Source organism: Ranitomeya variabilis, chromosome 8 (assembly GCF_051348905.1).
Source record: "Ranitomeya variabilis isolate aRanVar5 chromosome 8, aRanVar5.hap1, whole genome shotgun sequence".
Lineage (NCBI taxonomy): Eukaryota > Metazoa > Chordata > Amphibia > Anura > Dendrobatidae > Ranitomeya > Ranitomeya variabilis.
Genome location: NC_135239.1, coordinates 37,951,104 through 37,970,156, shown reverse-complemented (window position 1 = coordinate 37,970,156; position 19,053 = coordinate 37,951,104). Strand labels below are relative to the sequence as shown.

Genomic DNA, 19,053 nt, shown 5'->3' with positions numbered 1-19,053 from the left:
TTGGCACCGGGGAAGAAGTGCTACAGTAAGCGCTGTTCCTCGGCAGCAGGTGCTGAACACGGCTCTCCTCATTCTCCCCTGCTCTGCCAGCGATTGGCGCGAGCAGAAGAGAATGAGGAGTTATATTAAAGTCAGAACGATGACAGCAGGTGGGGGCTTTTTGGACTATCAATTCCGTCATCTGACACCTGCTGCCGCTAATAACAGTGACAGCAGGAGCGGATGATCGGGGTATTTCTCACCCGCCGCCTGCCATATAACTAAATGAATGAATGAATACCCCGGCTTGGGTCCCCCCCATTTTCTTTAACCAACCAGGCAAAACTCTCAGCTGGGGGCTGCAACCCTCGGCTGTCAGCTTTAGCAAGGCTGGTTATCAAGAATAGAGGGGTCCCCACTCTGTTTTTTTAATTATTTAAATAATTTTAAAAAACAGCTTGGGGCCCACCTCCCCCATTTTTGACAGCCAGCCTTGCTAAAGCTCACAGCTGGGGGCTGGTATTCTCAGGCTGGTAAGGGGCCATTGATAAAGCCCCGCCCCCAGCCTAAAAATAGCAGCCGCCCAGAAAAGGCACATTAATTAGATGCTCCAATTCTGGTGCTTTGCCCGGCTCTTCCCATTTACACTGTAGCGGTGGCAAGTGGGGTTCATATTTGTGGGGTTGATGTCACCTTTGTATTGTCAGGTGACTTCAAACCCACGGATTACTAATGGAGAGGCGTCTATACACTGTGTGCAGAATTATTAGGCAAGTTGTATTTTAGAGGATTATTTTTATTATCGATCAACAGCTATGTTCTCAATCAACCCAAAAGACTCATAAATATCAAAGCTTAATATTTTTGGAAGTTGGAGTGGGTTTTTTTTAGATTTGGCTATCTTAGGAGGATATCTGTTTGTGCAGGTAACTATTACTGTGCAGAATTATTAGGCAACTTAATAAAAGCTAAATATATTCCCATCTCACTTGTTTATTTTCACCAGGTAAACCAATATAACTGCACAAAATTTAGAAAAAACATTTCTGACATGCAAAAACAAAACCCCCAAAAATGAGTGCCCAATATAGCCACCTTTCTTTATGATGACACTCAGCAGCCTCCATCCATAGATTCTGTCAGTTACTTGATCTGTTTACGATCAACATTGCGTGCAGCAGCCACCACAGCTTCCAGACACTGTTCCGAGAGGTGGACTGTTTTCCCTCCCTGTAGATCTCACATTTTATGAGGGACCACAGGTTCTCTATGGGGTTCAGATCAGGTGAACAAGGGGGCCATGTCATTATTTTTTCTTCTTTGAGACCTTTACCAGCCAACCACGCTGTGGAGTAGTAGGAGGCATGTGATGGAGCATTGTCCTGCATGAAAATCATGTTTCTCTTGAACGATACCGACTTCCTCCTGTACCACTGCTTGAAGAAGTGGTCTTCCAGAAACTGGCAGTAGGTCTGGGAGTTGAGCTTCACTCCATCCTCAACCCGAAAAGGTCCCACAAGTTCATCTTTGATGATACCAGCCCATTCCAGTACCCCACCTCCACCTTGCTGGCGTCTGAGTCGGAGTGGAGCTCTCTGCCCTTTACTGATCCAGCCTCTGGCCCATCCATCTGGCCCATCAAGAGTCACTCTCATTTCATCAGTCCATAAAACCTTTGAAAAGTCAGTCTTAAGATAAAACGTCAAGACTGGGCCAAGAAATATCTTATGTTTCTTATTCAAAGGTGGTCGTTTTTCAGCCTTCCTTACCTTGGCCATGTCCCTGAGTAGCGCACTCCTTGTGCTTTTTGTTACTCCAGTAACGTTGCAGCCCTGAAATATGGCAAAACTGGCGGCAAATGGCATCTTGGCAGCTTCACGCTTGATTTTCCTCATTTCATGGGCAGTTATTTTGCGCCTTTTTTGCCCAACACGCTTCTTGCGACCCTGTTGGCTATTTGCCATGAAACGCTTGATTGTTCGGTGATCACGCTTCAAAAGTTTGGCCATTTCAAGACTGCTGCATCCCTCTGCAAGACATCTCACAATTTTGGACTTTTCTGAGCCCGTCAAATCTCTCTTCTGACCCATTTTGCAAAAAGGAAAGGACGTTGCCTAATAATTAAGCACACCTTATATAGGGTTTTGATGTCATTAGACAACACCCCTCCTCATTCCAGAGATGCACATCACCTGATTTACTTAATTGGTAGTTGGCTCTCAAGCCTGAACAGCTTGGAGTAGGACAACATGTGTAAAAAGCATCATGTGATCAAAATACAACTTGCCTAATAATTCTGCACACAGTGTAAGACCTCTCCATTACTAATCCAGTTCAGCCCAGACTCGATGTCACCACTGGTCAATGATGTTGCGCTCAATGCATGGATCAATGCAAAGCGGGTCAGTCCGTGTGCATGGACCCCATCAAAACCAGTCTTGTAGTGCTGAGATGTAGACTGATTTTATCCTTCATTTCAGACGCATGTGATATGCATGCGTTTGATTTATTTACAAAAACTCTAAATTTCTGAAGTGCGTACAAGCCAGAAAGTTTTCTGTTTAAAAAAGAAAAGAAAATGAGCCTCCTTTATGTTCTGGTCCATTTGCGCAGCGTTTGCTTGTCCCAGAAAGCAGCTTCTTTTTAATTGCTTCTCTCAGACTTTTCACAGAGCAAAATGCTTTTGTCTACTGGTTTAAATAATAAACATTCCCGGTTTGCTGAGTCGGCGACTCTCTGACCTGATCTGTCTCGTGGACTTAATTCTTCGTCCCTCTGTTCTATATGTATGAGGAGTGCGAAGTGATTAGAGCCGGTGGTGCATATTACAGCTGTTCCCGCTGTCGGTGAGGGGCACCTCTCCTGCCCGCATCTGCCAGCCCGCCTCCTCCGCCTAATCGGGTTTGATTGGTGAGACACAACTGTATTGGTCGCAATTACATCTCCATGGCAGCCTTTCCTCTCACATCAACATCAGCGCTCGCTGCCCTGACAGACCTTCTTCTCCGGCTCTGGTTGACATGTTTTGGAAAGAGCTGGCGACCGCTGTAAGAAATCACTGAGGTCGGATCATCGGGACCGCTAACGAGTTACCTGCTTAATAATATGGACGCCTAAATGAATAATATCGGAGCCGCTAATAACGAGTACGGGTCTGTGAGGGATGAGCGTCAGACATTTAAGGGGGGCGTCCAATTGAAACAAATCTTTTTGTTAGTCTTGGTTGCTAACGATTAGCTAATCATCTCTGGGAACCAGGATTGGGCGACTTCTGGGTTGTATCAATGAGTGTGTAACTTTCTGTATACAATTTTCCTGTGCAGAGTACCGATTTTAGGTCTCTTTTTCCTGACTGATCAAAGATGGAGCCATATGGTGGACCTCCATTATTACAAGTGTCCTGAGATCCAGAAGACCCCATCAGCTCTCGAGACATGCCATCTTCATTAAATACTCTTAAGGGTACCGTCACATTAAGCGACGCTGCAGCGATATAGACAACGATGCCGATCGCTGCAGCGTCGCTGTTTAGTCGCGCTGTGGTCGCTGGAGAGCTGTCACACAGACAGCTCTCCAGCGACCAACGATGCCGAAGTCCCCGGGTAACCAGGGTAAACATCGGGTTACTAAGCGCAGGGCCGCGCTTAGTAACCCAATGTTTACCCTGGTTACCAGTGTAAAATGTAAAAAAAAAAAAACCACTACATGCTTACATTTCGGTGTCTGTCGGGTCCCCCGGCGTCTGCTTCCCTGCACTGTGTAAGCGCCGGCCCTAAAGCAGAGCGGTGACGTCACCGCTGTGCTCTGCTTTACGGCCGGCCGGCGCTGACACAGTGCAGGGAAGCGGACGCCGGGGGACCCAACAGACACCGAAATGTAAGTATGTAGTGTTTTTTTTTTTTTTACATTTACACTGGTAACCAGGGTAAATATCGGGTTACTAAGCGCGGCCCTGCGCTTAGTAACCCGATGTTTACCCCGGTTACCAGTGAAGACATCGCTGGATTGGTGTCACACACACCGATCCAGCGATGTCAGCGGGTGATCCAGTGACGAAATAAAGTTCTGGACTTCTAGCTCCGACCAACGATGTCACAGCAGGATCCTGATCGCTGCTGCGTGTCAAACACAACGATATCGCTATCCAGGACGCTGCAACGTCACGGATCGCTAGGGATATCGTTGTTAAGTTGTTCAGTGTGAAGGTACCTAGGCCGGGGTCACACAACCATGTAATCTCTCATCAGAGAGGATCAGGACGACTATGCTAATCACGCTTTGATAACCGTGTGGTACGGTTTTCTCAGATGTGAAGAAGATAGAAGAAAGAAATTTCCCCATCTTCAAGTCTGTCCATAAAAATCAAACAGCACTCTGATGTCATCCGAGTGCAGTCCCAATTTTTTTCTCATTGACTCGCATGGCCGATCTGTATATCGGATGCAAATTGTTCATGCCGACCGAGGAAAAAATTGGCCCCATAGAATAATATTGGTCCATGTGCAATCTGATGTGTTGTCGGATCATGCTTGCACCAAAAATCCGCTCATCTGCTCCTGCCCTTATAGTGCAAAAGAACAATTTGACAAATATTTTTCAGATTTGTTATATTTACGATTATCCTCTTTATTTGTATTAATTTTATTATTTTTTATTATGAGTATCATCATCTTTTGTTTTTCCAGCTTATTCCTGCAATTATTAGAAGGAACGTCCCCATAGCGGCGTTCTGTAGGCGCATCCTGATTTCTCTAGCGATCTGTATTTATATATCATTCCTGCAGGGGGTAAACGATCTGCGCACTGGAGCTGGAGACCCAGCGGTGAGCGTCTGGCAGCCTGCCGAGTTCTCCCTCATCTCCCGGCCTCTCCCTCATCTCCCGGCCTCCTGTTTTCTTCTCTCCGCTTTCTGTACATTGTGTATAATCCCAGCTCGGCTCTTTCTTTCCTTACTTCCCTGCAGCAATGTCTAGATATTGTATACTGCTCTGTAAGGCAAACTTAAGAGTGTGTGTGCATAGCATTTTATTGGGATAGTCTTCCCTTCAAACTTCTTTATTCCTTATTATTATTAACTTTATTGCTTCTTTTTTTTTTCTTTTATTTTTTTAATGTGTTTGTGAACGCTAGAATAAAATCGGCCTTGCTGCGCTCATCGCCCACAAAGCCATCGTAAGTCCAGGAACTGTCCTGATTCTCCAGCTGTGTAAGGCTATGTGCACACGTCAGGATTTTATGCAGAAATTTCCTGAACAAAACTGGAATTTTTCCGCAGGAAATCTGCATGCGTTTTTCTCGCGGTTTTTGTGCGGATTTTTCCGCGTTTTTTTTTTCCAGAGCTTCAAAATGCAATAAATAGCGGGAAATCCGCAAAATTAATGAACATGCTGCTTTTTTTCCCGTGATGCGTTTTTATCGTGGAAAAAAAAACGCAACATATGCAAAAAAATTGCGGAATGCATTAAAAATGATGGGATGCTTCATGTATGCATTTTTTTAAGTGTTTTTGCCACGGAAAACAGCCCAAAAAACGTGAAAAATCCGTAACGTGTCCACATAGCCTAACTTGCAATCTTCTGAGTTGGTGACTTCTTTTCAGCATTATAGGTTCTGGAACTTCTTTTCCCTCACTTCCTGCTCTGGATTTAAGCCCACCTCTGTTATAGCTCTATGAAGCTTCACAGTTAGAAAAACAGGGAAAAAAAGACCTGTGTCCACTTCTGTAATATGTCTCGGCATTTCAGTGGTTAGAGACTGACAACAGGCAGGGTTCAGCAAATTATATGGAAGGAAAACACCCTGACAAAATAAAAAGAATCCCTCCAAAATGACACAATTTGTTACTGGTTAGCAGATTATTCATCTGTAACATCAAATTGAATTAGGGTAAGTGTTCTGAATATACAGCGACTACGTGTGTACCTGGGTCTAACCAGTTTCTGTTGTGTGGGAATTGTTATAATGAAAAAAAATAAATAAAAATTCCTATCATTTTTAAAAGTCAGCAGTGGGAAGGGAAGCTGTTATAAGATTCAAGGCGTATTTACCCCTTTATTTGCCCTCGTCTCCAATGCTGGCACTCTGACCGGTTTCACGAGACCGTAAGAGATGGTTTCGCGAGCACCAGTGACCTGATTGCTGAGCCCATTGATTGACTGCAAGACCAGGCAACCGGATGGCCGGGGTGGAGGGCCAGGCAACTGGATGGCCGGGGTGGAGGCCCAGGCGACTGGATGGCCGGGGTGGAGCTCCAGGCGACTGGATGGCTGGGGTGGAGGCCCAGGCGACTGGATAGCCGGGGTGGAGGCCCAGGCGACTGGATGGCCGGGGTGAAGGCCCAGGCGACTGGATGGCCGGGGTGGAGCTCCAGGCGACTGGATGGCTGGGGTGGAGGGCCATGCGACTGGATGGCCGGGGTGGAGGCCCAGGCAACTGGAGGGCCAGGGTGGAGGGCCATGCGACTGGATGGCCGGGGGGGGGAGGCCCAGGCGACTGGATGGCCGGGGTGGAGGCTAAGGTGACTGGATGGCCAGGGTGGAGGGCCATGTGACTTGATGGCTGGGGTGGATGCCCAGGCGACTGGATGGCCGGGTTGGAGGCTAAGGCGACTGGATGGCCGGGGTGGAGGCCCAGGTGACTGGATGGCCGGGTTGGAGGCTAAGGCGACTGGATGGCCGGGGTGGAGGCCCAGGCGACTGGATGGCCAGGGTGGAGGCCCAGGTGACTGGATGGCCGGGGTGGAGGCCAAGGGGACTGGATGGCTGAGGTGTAGGGCATGATAAACTGCATTTTTTGGATTCCTGCCTTCTCATCTTCCTTTGACAGAACAGGTTTAACCCATGTGTTTCCAGATCGCCATGATTTCCACATGCCTGTGTTTAGTATATCTTCCCTTTTCTTTTATAATGCCTTTTTAATGAGTAAAAAACCTGATAACCCCTTTAAACAGTGATGACATATTGCTAAGACGCACCATAGTTGTTCAGTCACTGGATCCTTGATTTTTTTGGACTTCCCTCTAGAGGACCCACTTGCAGTAGAAAGATGGTGATACTCTACATACAGCCCACCAACATTGTGGAGGAAAAAAAGAATCTGCTAACTTGTGTTTCCAGATCTCCCAGTGACCGTGCACATGCTCTGCTTTATGGGATTATTATATGACGCGTTCGTAGGTTATCCTCATAAAGCTGAACTGGTAGACCAGGAATGAGGAGCTATAAATATCCAGTAGTTGTAAATCTCTGGTCTTCAGCTTAGAATAATGCATCATTTCAGCAGCACAAAACAAACAAGTATCTGAAGGGTCGCCCGCCTCCCGGAGCCACACAGGCTCATCCTTCACATGCCAAAATACTAGCGGTGTAAGCGACACTATAAAACATTGAGCACATAATGAGTTATTCATCGCATTTGATCAGGAGAGGCTGTAAAAGTTACTGTATAATTTTACTCTACTTCCCATAAACTGGAGCCAAAGTGATGATGTTTCATCTTTCACCTTGAAGACTTGTACCAGTTTTTTTCCGGAAGGTTCCAAATGCTGCAAACGCCATTGCCATTCAATCTTTTCGGCTTCTCCTTTTTCACTTTCTACATCGGCGTCGCCATCATGCAAGACCTTGCACCCGTTGGTATATAGCATGCAGTGATTCTTGCATCATTGCAGGGTATGGCAATACCTCTATGCAGTAGAACATGCAGATCTAAATTCAAGCCAGGTAGTAAGGTTATGGTGAGGAGCAGTTGAAGGAGCCAAATGTTACCTAACCTGAAAGAAAAAGGGGGCTGTTTTAAGTTCAGAACATTCAGTAACATTGCAAAGTTGCTTGTAAAAACAATCAACTTTTGGAATATACACTTTATTTAACAATTCTTCCTGTTTTTAAGAATGGGTGATATTTTATTTTAATAGTGTACCTGTCATTGCCTTGGTTACCGGCCACCTTGTGGTCAGAGAGTGGCTGGTAACCTAGGCAAGGAGCACACACTCTAGCAGGCTGTGCTTTAAAGCCTAATCTTGCCGCTCTGAAGCTGGCTGGATCTGACCAGCCTCGGACCCCTTGCACTTTTTGCATGCTGCAGACGTGAAGGATCCAGATCCGCTCCGAAATGTGTTGTTTGAATAAATACCTGATTTTAGCCACTTCACCTCTGACCTCAGTGGCAGCACTCAGACACCGCTCTTATTTTTTTTCCCTGCAAATTTATACAGCGGCAAAGCTGTTTGTGCTGCAAACACTCAATCTTCAGGAGCCAACCGCTCCCGGAAAAGCAGGAAGACGTGTGCCTTGGGGGAGCTATGTGCTCCTGATGATGAATCTTGTGAATAGTTGGAAACACAGTAAGGAGGGGATCTGTTCCCTTTAGCCACCCTCAGGGTGTACAATTTTGAAACCAAATTATGCATAATTTGGACATCATGGTGGACAAAATTTTGGACTTGTGCAGCAGTAAACAGCATGTGAATTATTGACTCGCTGTCCACCAATATCCTAATGTAGAAGAGGACAGATAGAGGAAATTGAGTGTTACAGACATCGTACCAAGGCTGATTCATTGGACATTGGTGATACTGCAGAAATGTAACCTTGTTGAAGAATGCTTTATGAATAAACTCTACTTCAGATTGATACTCCCTTCTTAAGTTAGACTTCACAATAGAATCTGCATACTTTACTAAATAAATCTCTTAGGCTACGTTCACATTTGCGTTGCGTCGGGCGCAGGTTCCGCGACGCATAGCGGCGCATGCGTCATGCGCCCCTATATTTAACATGCGTTGTCTTGCGTTTTGTGACGCATGCGTCATTTTGGGCGCAAGCGTCAGGGCGCACAGGACGCTGCATGTTGCATTTTTTTTTGCGCCGAAAATCAGGCCAAAACTGGATGCATGCGTCACAAAAAGCTGCGATTTGCATGCGTTTTTGCCGACGCTGCACCGCACAACGCAAATGTGAACGTAGCCTTAGACCTGATAAGCATGCTGTATTTCCTTTGGAAATCCATTTCTGAACGTCTGTATAATCCTTCATGAGAAATGGAGTCAGTCATCTAGCACGATTGACAGCACTTCAGTGACCCTCTTCCCTGCTGAGATCTCACACTGCTCAGTACAAGCTGCAGATGTCAGGCTGGGTGGGTGGGTGGTCAGAGACTGAATACACTTGGACCCCTCAGATATTTCATTCAATAGCTGTAACCACAAAACGCTCAATTTAATATCGCCCAGAGGAGCATTGCACGGCGAATAAGCCTCCTTACCTTGACAAGCCAGAGATGGTATGTCACTCTCCATAAGGAGAAACGTTACCCCTTAGACCCAATTTAATATCAGGATTTGACAGCCATTATGACATAGTTTTTTTTTTTTATAGTAAGTACAGTGGCCTCATCAAGTCAAAGAGATCTATTTCAATAACCTGCATAATTTGTATGTTTTGAAATCTGGTGATCTGTTTTAAAGAGATCAGGTTGTAGATTAAGTGTATTCAGAGATCCTTTTTTTTCCGTGACCACTTACCTGCTATCATCCAACCCCATTTATGGAAGAGATTAATGATGACCGCATTGCAGATCCAGCATGGCGGCAGGAGTTACGACCGTACAGCACAGTTACCTTTGTGAGACATTCCATGACATCTAGGTGGGAGAAGCGAATTAATGCCATGTACTGAATCACATTTACAAGCAGCAATGAAACTGGTTGCCCAGCTATTCCGGCTAATTTAGCCTCCGAAATCTTGGATGTAATCCTGCTGAAAATAATTTGCTGATTATTTATCGCTCTTGGTCTTTAATTCAAAGAATAATTGCGCAAATATAAGATTTTTTTTTAAATAATTCTTGCTAACAACGGACGGTGTAGTAAAATGTCTTTTGTCGCGGTCTCATCTCAGTGTCCCATCTCCAGCCCCGAAGATACATCCGGAAGTCTCGTAATGTGTAAATCACGTCCATTCACATTTATTATTCTCGTATATTTAAATTTTTTTTTTTTTTTTTTGAGCAAACGCACGTGCGGGAAAAAATATGTTCTTGGAGGAGTAATTATACGGGCTTCATAATCGCAACGTCCCTCGCTTCACGCAGCAGCGCATAAATATTATAAAACGAGGAGTCCATCTGATTGTCGGAGATTTAATGAAATCCGCAGCTCTGGGTCGTCATAACCAATTTTTATTTTTATTGCCGACAAGTAAGCGATAATGACTTTTTTGTTGTAGTTGAAATATTCCCGGCTTTTTCACATAATACATTGGCGCGGCGTGCTGCATTTTGCATTCATTACCTTTTAATAGGAAAGTGAACATGGCAAATACTAGTTGATGCACAACGCTTCGGTGAGTACAGACTTTTAACTAAAGCAAGGGATATACGTTCATGGTCCATCGTCTAGGCATAGATGTAAGGGTTATCTTCCAATCCCATGGGCCTTGTGATATTCATTGAAATGGTTCTAAACTGTAAGGAAAGTACCTCTGTAGTGCCACCTATTGTTAGGTAAAGGTATTACAGCGCCAAATCTGTAACGGGACAGTGACCATCAAATGCTACCTTACTTCTAAGTGCCAGCCATTAGTCGTCTCTTTTCTGTGTTACTTGCTACCAAGTAACTTGGTACTTGCTGTTGTCTAATCTAATTAATTTCTTGCAGCAGAGATGCCGATATGGATTATAGACAAATACCCGCCTCTGCTTCCTGTCCGTTTCTACCCTCTTGTCTGTTAAATTGTATATATTTATAACAGAGAGGAAAGCGATCAGTTTAGCGTAGACAAGACATTGGTCAATATCCGGTATAGTGTATGCTTTGAGGTGAGGGAAATGGATGTTCCAGCACCTATAGTGCTGGCAGAATGCCGATTGAGGACCTCCAACATAAAAATAGGAAAATATGGATTATGAGAATTGCAACAGTTCATGTATATATTAGACTGGTGTATGCACCCAGAGCTGATCTTTTTATGGTAAATGAGGACAAAAGGAGACCAGTTCTTGTCATGCGTGTATATGTCATTAAGTAGAATGCAATGTAACTGTCAGAGGTAAGTTTTCATAAAATGCCAGTGTCAAAATTTGAATCGATACAGTAATGGTTAACATCATGCTGACAGATGTTACCATAACTTCAGACTATTGCCACATGGCTGGCAGTATAAAATAATCCCCAATTTACACCTTTTAGTAAATGGATGACTGTTTCCTCTATGGACAAGGTAGGCAGAGGCCAGCGATGTCACTTACCTGTTTTTGCTCACTTAATACTGCTGCTTAGGCTGAGCAATGTCCTGTGCTAGGTGTGAACTATGTTCTACACATTAAATCCAAAGTAAGGCTTCCACATATCCTGGTGATTCCTGCATAGGAAAAACCAGTACTGGTGAGATCCATGGTCTATGTCCATGTGTAAATCCATATGAACGTATGTGACATCTGTGTATCAGTTTGCAGTCTGGGTGACACGTACCTGTGCCTGGGAAAAGCTGTACTGATGGCAGGTGCCAGCTGCTGAAGACAACCCTGATCCTTGTCGCCTGGTCTCCCTGAGATCAGCATGACCAGGCGACAATGATGAGAATTGTATTCAGCACTCGCTGTGTACCTCCTGTGTAAAATTAAGAATTACAAAAAAAAATGATGTGGACTCCATGTAATTTTTATAACCAGTAGAGGGAAAGTCCTCGGCTGGGGGCTGATGTTTGTAACCTGAGAAAAGGCACAATATCCTAAAAGGTTCTCAAGCGCTTAATAACTACTCACAGCTGTTTGCTTGGCCTTTACTGGTGAGTTTATGGGGGATCCCAGAAAAAAAAACTTGGGAGTCCCCCTATGAAAACAAACCAGCAAAGGATAAACAGACAGCTGCAGCTTGATATTAATAGCTTGACAGTTTGCCATAGATATTGCCCCCTCCCAGGCTACCAACATCATCCTTCAGCCGCTGCAGAAATGACACATCCAAAAGATCTGTCAAATCCGGCTCTTAGCTTCGCTCTTCCCATTTGACCTGTGGTGGTGGCAAATGTCGTAACAGTATGGGGGTTGATGTCGGCTTCATATTGTCGGCTGCCATCAATCCCAGGGGTTAGTTATAGAGAGGTGTCTATAAGACGACCCCATTACTAACCCTGTATTAAGTTTTGAAATAAACACACAGAATAAAATCCTCTCTTACACATTTATTAAAAATAAGTTATACTCACCTTATCGCCTGTAATCCATCGATGCCCATGTCACCTGTGAAAGACAAAAAATAGTAAACCATATTCCTCACCTGTCCGATGAGAAGATAATCCGTACTGATGACGTTGTAATCCATCTCTGCTGCAAATAAATTGATTTCAAGCTGAATGGAGGCACGATGCAGCTGTTCAGGCTGAAATCCAGGAGACAATGAGCTGCTGAGAGCGCAGCTTCAGTGACGAGCTGTAAGAGGTTACCGCCAGTCACTGAAGTTGAAGTGACCACAATGAGATCACCACTAGCACTTTGCTATGTGTCTCACGATCTTGGCCATATGCCCCACTGTCCTAAGTCTTCTGCCCTATTTCCCTTAAAGGGAATCTTCTGCGAGCAGCATGATGTAGGCGCAAAGATCCCGATTCCAGCGATGTGCTGCAGTTTTGATGAAATTACTGTTTTATCTGTTGCAGATCTAGCAGTTCTCTGAATACTGAGCTCTGTATAACCCCGTCCACATGACTGGCAGCTTTGACTATGCACAGTGTACACAGAAAGCTGCCAATCAGTGGTGGGAATTTGGTTGCACTACATGGCAGCAGGTTTACTAGTTCTCTAGTGATAATCCCCTGCTAATAAAACTGCCCCAGAAAGTGACCTATCCCTAGAATCTGTGTCTGTCTCTACATTGTGCTGCTCTCAGATTAGATGGCAATAACCCCTGACTGATTCCCTTTAAGCCAAAAGTTCATTATGCATTAAAGGGATTGCCCCCTTTTCAGATAATCTTGGTCCCCGCATGCAGTTTGTTATAAAAACAAAGTGTGCTTTACTCACCCTCCCCGAGTCCAGCGACAGTGCTCATTGATAACCTGTCTCCATATTTCGGCACCATTGTATTAAGGCATTGCTATCAGTAGTAGTGTGTACTAAGACTTTACCATCAGTGTAGCTGTTGGATTATAATCCATACAGTGCTTCTATTAGAGTCCTTGTGGAGGAGCAGAATGCACAATTCCTGAATTTTGTGTAATTACTGCCCGGCAGCCGGCTCCTTCCCTGTGTCTAACTGCGGACAAAGCAGTATGGAAGTTACTGAACAGACCAGCGCTCTACTTTTGCCTCTGAGGAATTCTCGCCTCGGCTTCCCGGGCACATCTGAAAGCTTTGTGAGAATTCAGTGCCTTAAACTGAAAATCTCGTCTCGGCAGAGCTATAAATTCTGCATTACTTTTCTTGTGTGAAAACCCAGGTTGTTAAATCTGGTCAGGTTAAACTTCTATATAGGGGACATGCAGGTCATATCAATGTACCCAGAGCATGGGACCGCTGGAAACAAATCTGGGCGCTCTTCGAAGACTGAGAAATTGTCCAAGTTCCTTAAGGGTGTGCTCACACAGTTTTTTTTTTTTTTGCAGCCGCCTTTGGAGCGGGTTTTCCACTACTGATTTCAGTCCTACAAATTCTCTGTGTAAATTGACTGGGTTTGCAAATGTTTCAATCCCCAGCTGGTCCATCTGCTCTGCGGATAGCACAGCGTGTTTCGTCTTTTACTATGTAAAGGATGAAATCTGCAGGAAACTTGCAAGTTTGTTAATTTTGATGCCGTCCCATTGAACTGCACCCTTCTGGGGGACGCACCTTTGTCTGGCGTTTTTGTAAACCTGAATTGACTTTTTTGGGGTCATTTCCGCAGCGCTTTTTCTGTGTTTTTCAGCCACCAGGTTTCTTTTGAGGGTTTTTCCAGCAGTTTCTGGACATCTTTTGTAGTGACATTATCTGGATGTTTTCTTTTTACACCATTCAACTATGAAGAAACTACTAATGCTTTTAAAAAGCAAAGAACCTGATAATACCCTCAAAAAGACGCCTGGGTTTCTTCTTAACTTCCTACTAACTTTTAATTGTAAAGTATAGATAGTCTTCAGAGCAGAAGCCGTCTGAAGGATGGTCGGGTTACTATTTTAACTGCTTTGCATCTTTGAAGGAAGACTTTGAAACACTAAACCTGCATATGTCCATTCTTTTGGGCTTTTTGATATTTTTTTCAGGTGGATATTGTAGCAGACCTGCATGGGCGGCTCCCATGATAAGTATTGATGTCTGGGGCAATGTCCATAATACGTTCCAATATCTCCAGTATTTCTATATCCACAGAAGATTCAGAATATCTCTATGTGAGCAATCACAATCTGTAAAATATGATGGCGCTTTGTAAGCAAAGCATAATAGTCTTCATACTGTGGGGCTAGGAAGGTAGCGTTCATAGTATCCACCTGTGCGCAGACCAAAAGGTGGACGGTGACGTCATTACCCAAAGGAATGGTAGTTTGGATGGCAACTTTATGGCTTGTTTTTTTTCTCCGTATTCATCAATATATATTTAATATAACCTAAAAAGTTATTGTAAAGCTATAAAACTTTTTTAAATTTAAAGAACGGTTGTTTTTTAATAAATTTTTGTACCAATATGTACAAAAATAGTTTTAAATGCAGTTCCCCTATAAGAGGAGTTGGCTACCAACGATTAAAGTCACTAAACATGGGTAGAAATCTTATAAAACTAAGGCATAATTCTATATGGTGGTCTTCCAGTTCGATATTAGAGCTGTAGACTCTCTGTCCTGTATGGTGCCTCCTTTTGGCTCCGTATTATGGAGATACTCAGGTGCTATGTCTGATTAATTCTTTTATTGCTGCATATTTTCAATTTAAAAAATCGTTTGGGCCCAGTAAATATTTGCACGGTGTCTATTCCAGCTGTATGGCGGAGGCTCGCACATGCCGTCTGAATGTTGAGCACCGTTCTGTAGTGATGAGTGAAAGTGCTCATTCCTTGATTTTTTGCCTCGGCTGCTCGGGTATGCACCGAGTATCGCGGGTGCTCGAGTGACATGTTCGAGTCCCCGCGGACGCATATTTCGTGGCTGTTAGGCAGCCACAATACATGCAGGAATTGCCTGTGTATGTCAGGCAATCCCCTCGTGTTCTAGCAGCCGCAAAACTTTAGGCCGTGGAGATTCGAACATGTCACTCGAGCACCCGCGATACTTGGTGCATACCAGAGCACCCTAGGCAAACTCTAGATACTAACACTTGCGCTCATCACTGGCGTCTTGACCTGACATTCGGAGATATCAACTGTTGAGTGACCCGACGTCTGTTCTTTCTTAAATCGCATTGTATCATCGGGGCATTTCCACTGGTGTCTCTGCTTGACTTAAACTCAGAGGCTGGTGATGAGTTAGTAATAGCGAACCAATGGTGATGACGAAGCAGATGTGTTGGCAGCAGTGAGGTATAGAAAGTCAATTCTTCCCAGCCTCTCTGAAGAAACGGAAATGCTTCGGAAGCAGGATATTTCACGGGGCTGTCAAATAAAAGAAACGGGAATCATTAGACAGACACACTTCCAGGCATGAACAATTGAATTTACACTGACCCACTAACAATCAATACAAAGCGTCCACAGCGAGCTCCGAAAACCCCGCATGTGGCACAGAAGTTGTTCTCTGATTTCGGGAATGCTATATTGTATTTACATTTCTATTTTCGTGCTATTGTATATCATTATTTTACAGTGAATGCAGCTGATGTCTTTATGTCAGAATTATTGTCTGTAGACACGTATCCCTGATAATCACCTTGATTAGGGTTTTACAATGTATCCGTGATGTTTTGATTAAGCTGTTCATAAAAAATACAAAGTCAAGTTGACATTCCTGGTCCCTAGACAGGACCTCAGGTTTTTGGTGGCCGTTTGGTTACTTACACGTCAGTATGTACACAGTCGTGGCCAAAAGTTTTGTGGCTAGCACGAATTTTGGTTTTTACAAAGTTTACGGCTTCAGTGTTTATAGATCTTTTAATCAGATGTTTCGTAGGTTACTGAAGTAAAGTGAAAATTTCATAGGTTTTTAATCTTTTATTGCCCATGACATAAAGTTTATACAAAGACTCGTAATTCTCATAGTTGACCATTATTTTTCAAGATTTCTGCCCTTCATTTGGCCAGTGGATATCGGCTTCTGGGCCAAATTCTGACTGTTGACTTATCTAATCAGTTGCTTAGAGTTTTACAAATTGTGTTTTTTCTCCACCTGCTATTTGGGGATTGAACCAAGGTTGTCACTGGGGATTGAGATCTGGACATGGAGCCAACATTTTAATATTTTGTTCATCGAGCCACATTTGGCCACCATACAACTTTTTGGCAACAATTGATCGTAGTTGTCCAATGGATCGACCGGGTATGTCTGATGTCTTCGTATGACCATGTTGCATGGCATAATGTCTATGTGCTGATCATTCAGAAAACATTTTTTTCATTTGTGCCATTCCACTGATTAGTGAACATTTTTGTTAGCTAATCATTGGGAATATATGGCTTCATCTAAAAGATATTTAATCATTCGATAGACCTCTCGTGTGTAGGGCCAGCTTTAGTTATCACTTTTGCCTTGTGACATAGTCTCCATCAGACTGGAAAAAGCATTTCTCGTCACCAAATTGCTCCTCGATCGTTGGAAGAAGTTGCTCTTGGAGGATGTTTAGATCCTATTCTTCATCCATCGATGAAAAGTCCCCTGTACATGAGTGTCCCCCAACTCCAGTCCTGGAGAGCCACCATCTGGTCATGTTTTCAGGATTTCCTTAGTATTGCCCAGATGATTATTGTATCCTCTCCAAAGGCAATAATTCCATTACCTGAGGAATACTAAGGAAATCCTGAAAACATGATCTGTTGGTGTCTCTTAAAGACTGTGAACACAGCCATACATGTATGGTGTCAAGATGCTTTACTGTAGGCATGACAACTGCAGGACTTATGGTTGCACTCATTGTTTCTTGTCAGGACAATCATTCTTCCAGATGTCCATGAGGCTTCATGAGAGAAAATAACTTTTTCTCCCGTCTTATTCTGTAGGAAGTACAGGGATTTGTAGAGGGTACTCCCTCGGCTCAAGAACGGACCCTTTCAAGCTCTTTAAGACCATGATATTTGTAGTTCAGTAAGTGAAGGCCAGGCTTGAAGTCAGGACTAAGTTAAACATGACACATTACACATCAATCCATAATTGTCTGAATTCCATCTCCGTACCCGGTTACTTGTATTGTGGGTTCCAATAGCATTGCTGTGGTGGGTTATAAAAGAAATAATGAGGCAAAAAGCATATTCAGTACTGGGAGCTCATAACAACCGGACAATGAACAGCAGCAACTTTATAGGTTTTCAAGATACAAGAAAACCCTTGTACCTGAACTGCAATGTGGTTAATAAAAAATAAATCATGTGCTCACCCTACCTGGATCCACACAGGTGTCTGCTGATGTCATCATGTCAGTAACATGGCAGCCAATCAGGCTTGAGTCTTCAACTCAGGCAGAGCTCACTGATTGGCTGGCTGATGGGACATCAGCGCTGTAGTCTATAACAGACAGGAGCAGTGGAGACCTGGGGAGAGTGAGTAAAGAACAGCTTTGTATAAAAAATTAAATATTACACGTGGGAGAAGGGGGTTTTCCCAAACTGTTTTTTATTATAGTCAGAGCATTTTTTCTGCAGGTTAGGGACAGATCAATCAGAGAACACTTTATCTGGTGTAATATTTATTGGCGCTGTTTGTTTGCTTCTCCCCTCTCCTGTAGTAAAGCTGTGGTCGACCAACCTGGATAACTCTGTCGCTAGTATCGAAGCCAAAGCAAATGTATGCTGTGTGAAATTCAGCCCCTCTTCCCGATACCACCTGGCGTTCGGCTGTGCAGGTAAGGCTCTTACATACTTAATATGTGGTCTAGTTCTGCTACCGAAAATGTATTTTGGGCCGGGCTGACCTTCATGCAGAACAACATATACACCGTACCGTCTCCAAAGTGGATTTCTGATACAACTTTACGGCTTTCTAGACTTCCGCTTATTCTGGTATATTTCGGGTGACCATACACAATGCATTGTATTACTGCCTAGTATACACCCCTGCGAGGAAAGTGTAATGTGTAACCACAGCCTGACGTCCTCACCCTGGAGGAAAGAAGGACTGGACTGATCAAACGTTGGTGAATGTAACTAGAACTACTGGTATCACCATCTATTACAGTGTTAGAAAAAAAACTGTTATAAAGGCAGCCTCAATAACTTATTACCCATAAAACACCACCTTTTAGATCCCATTTAATGCAGCGCCACCGCTGGGCAAATAATGCATTACATGGCTCTAAAATAATTCAAGAATTCAGTGGCATTAAGTTTTTCTCCTTCGCCTCATTGGGGGACACAGGACCATGGGTTATGCTGCTGTCACTAGGAGGCTGACACTAAGCTGAGACAAAAAAAGGTTAGCTCCTCCCCTGCAGTATACACCCTCGTACTGGCTTCCAGACACCCAGTTCAAGCTTAGTGTCCGTAGGAGGCACACTGATTTTTATTTTCACGGATTTTTTCTTTTTAATCCATTCCGGACGAAGGGGGCGACGGATTCTTTAGTGGTCCGATCTCCCCCGAACCAACAACAGGCGAGCACGGGAGTTTCACCTCTCCGTATCCTCTCCTGCGACGTGGGAGCCACTGCCTGAGCTGACCATTTTTGGGCGACGGTTTTTTCCCTAAAAGGGACGCCGATCTCCCCATGTTGTACAGAGGAGCACTGGTTTTTTCCTCCAGTATCCTCCTCTGCAGCCAGGCCTTTTTATTGCCGGACATTTGCCCTGTCCACCAGGTTTTACCCTCGGCTGTACAGTGGCCCCCTATTCCCGTGGCGTCCGTGCAGACCACACTGCATCACCAATGCTCTGTGTGACTCAGGTGGTGGACGGTTCCTCTCCACTCCCCTCTGGGGCTGGTGGATGGAGGCTTCCCATCCCCTGCACCATCCCAACCATCCTTAGGCTCCT

The 19,053-nt window shown here is 44.3% G+C and overlaps 1 protein-coding gene across 1 annotated transcript in view; it reads left to right on the top strand.

The window, feature by feature from the left end:
• COP1 (COP1 E3 ubiquitin ligase) overlaps window positions 1-19,053 on the top strand; it is a 189,457-nt gene that overhangs the window by 103,646 nt on the left and 66,758 nt on the right. The window contains exon 15 of the mRNA XM_077278443.1: window positions 17,812-17,928. Within this exon, the coding sequence (XP_077134558.1) occupies window positions 17,812-17,928 (117 nt within the window). The remainder of the gene's footprint in view (window positions 1-17,811; window positions 17,929-19,053) is intronic.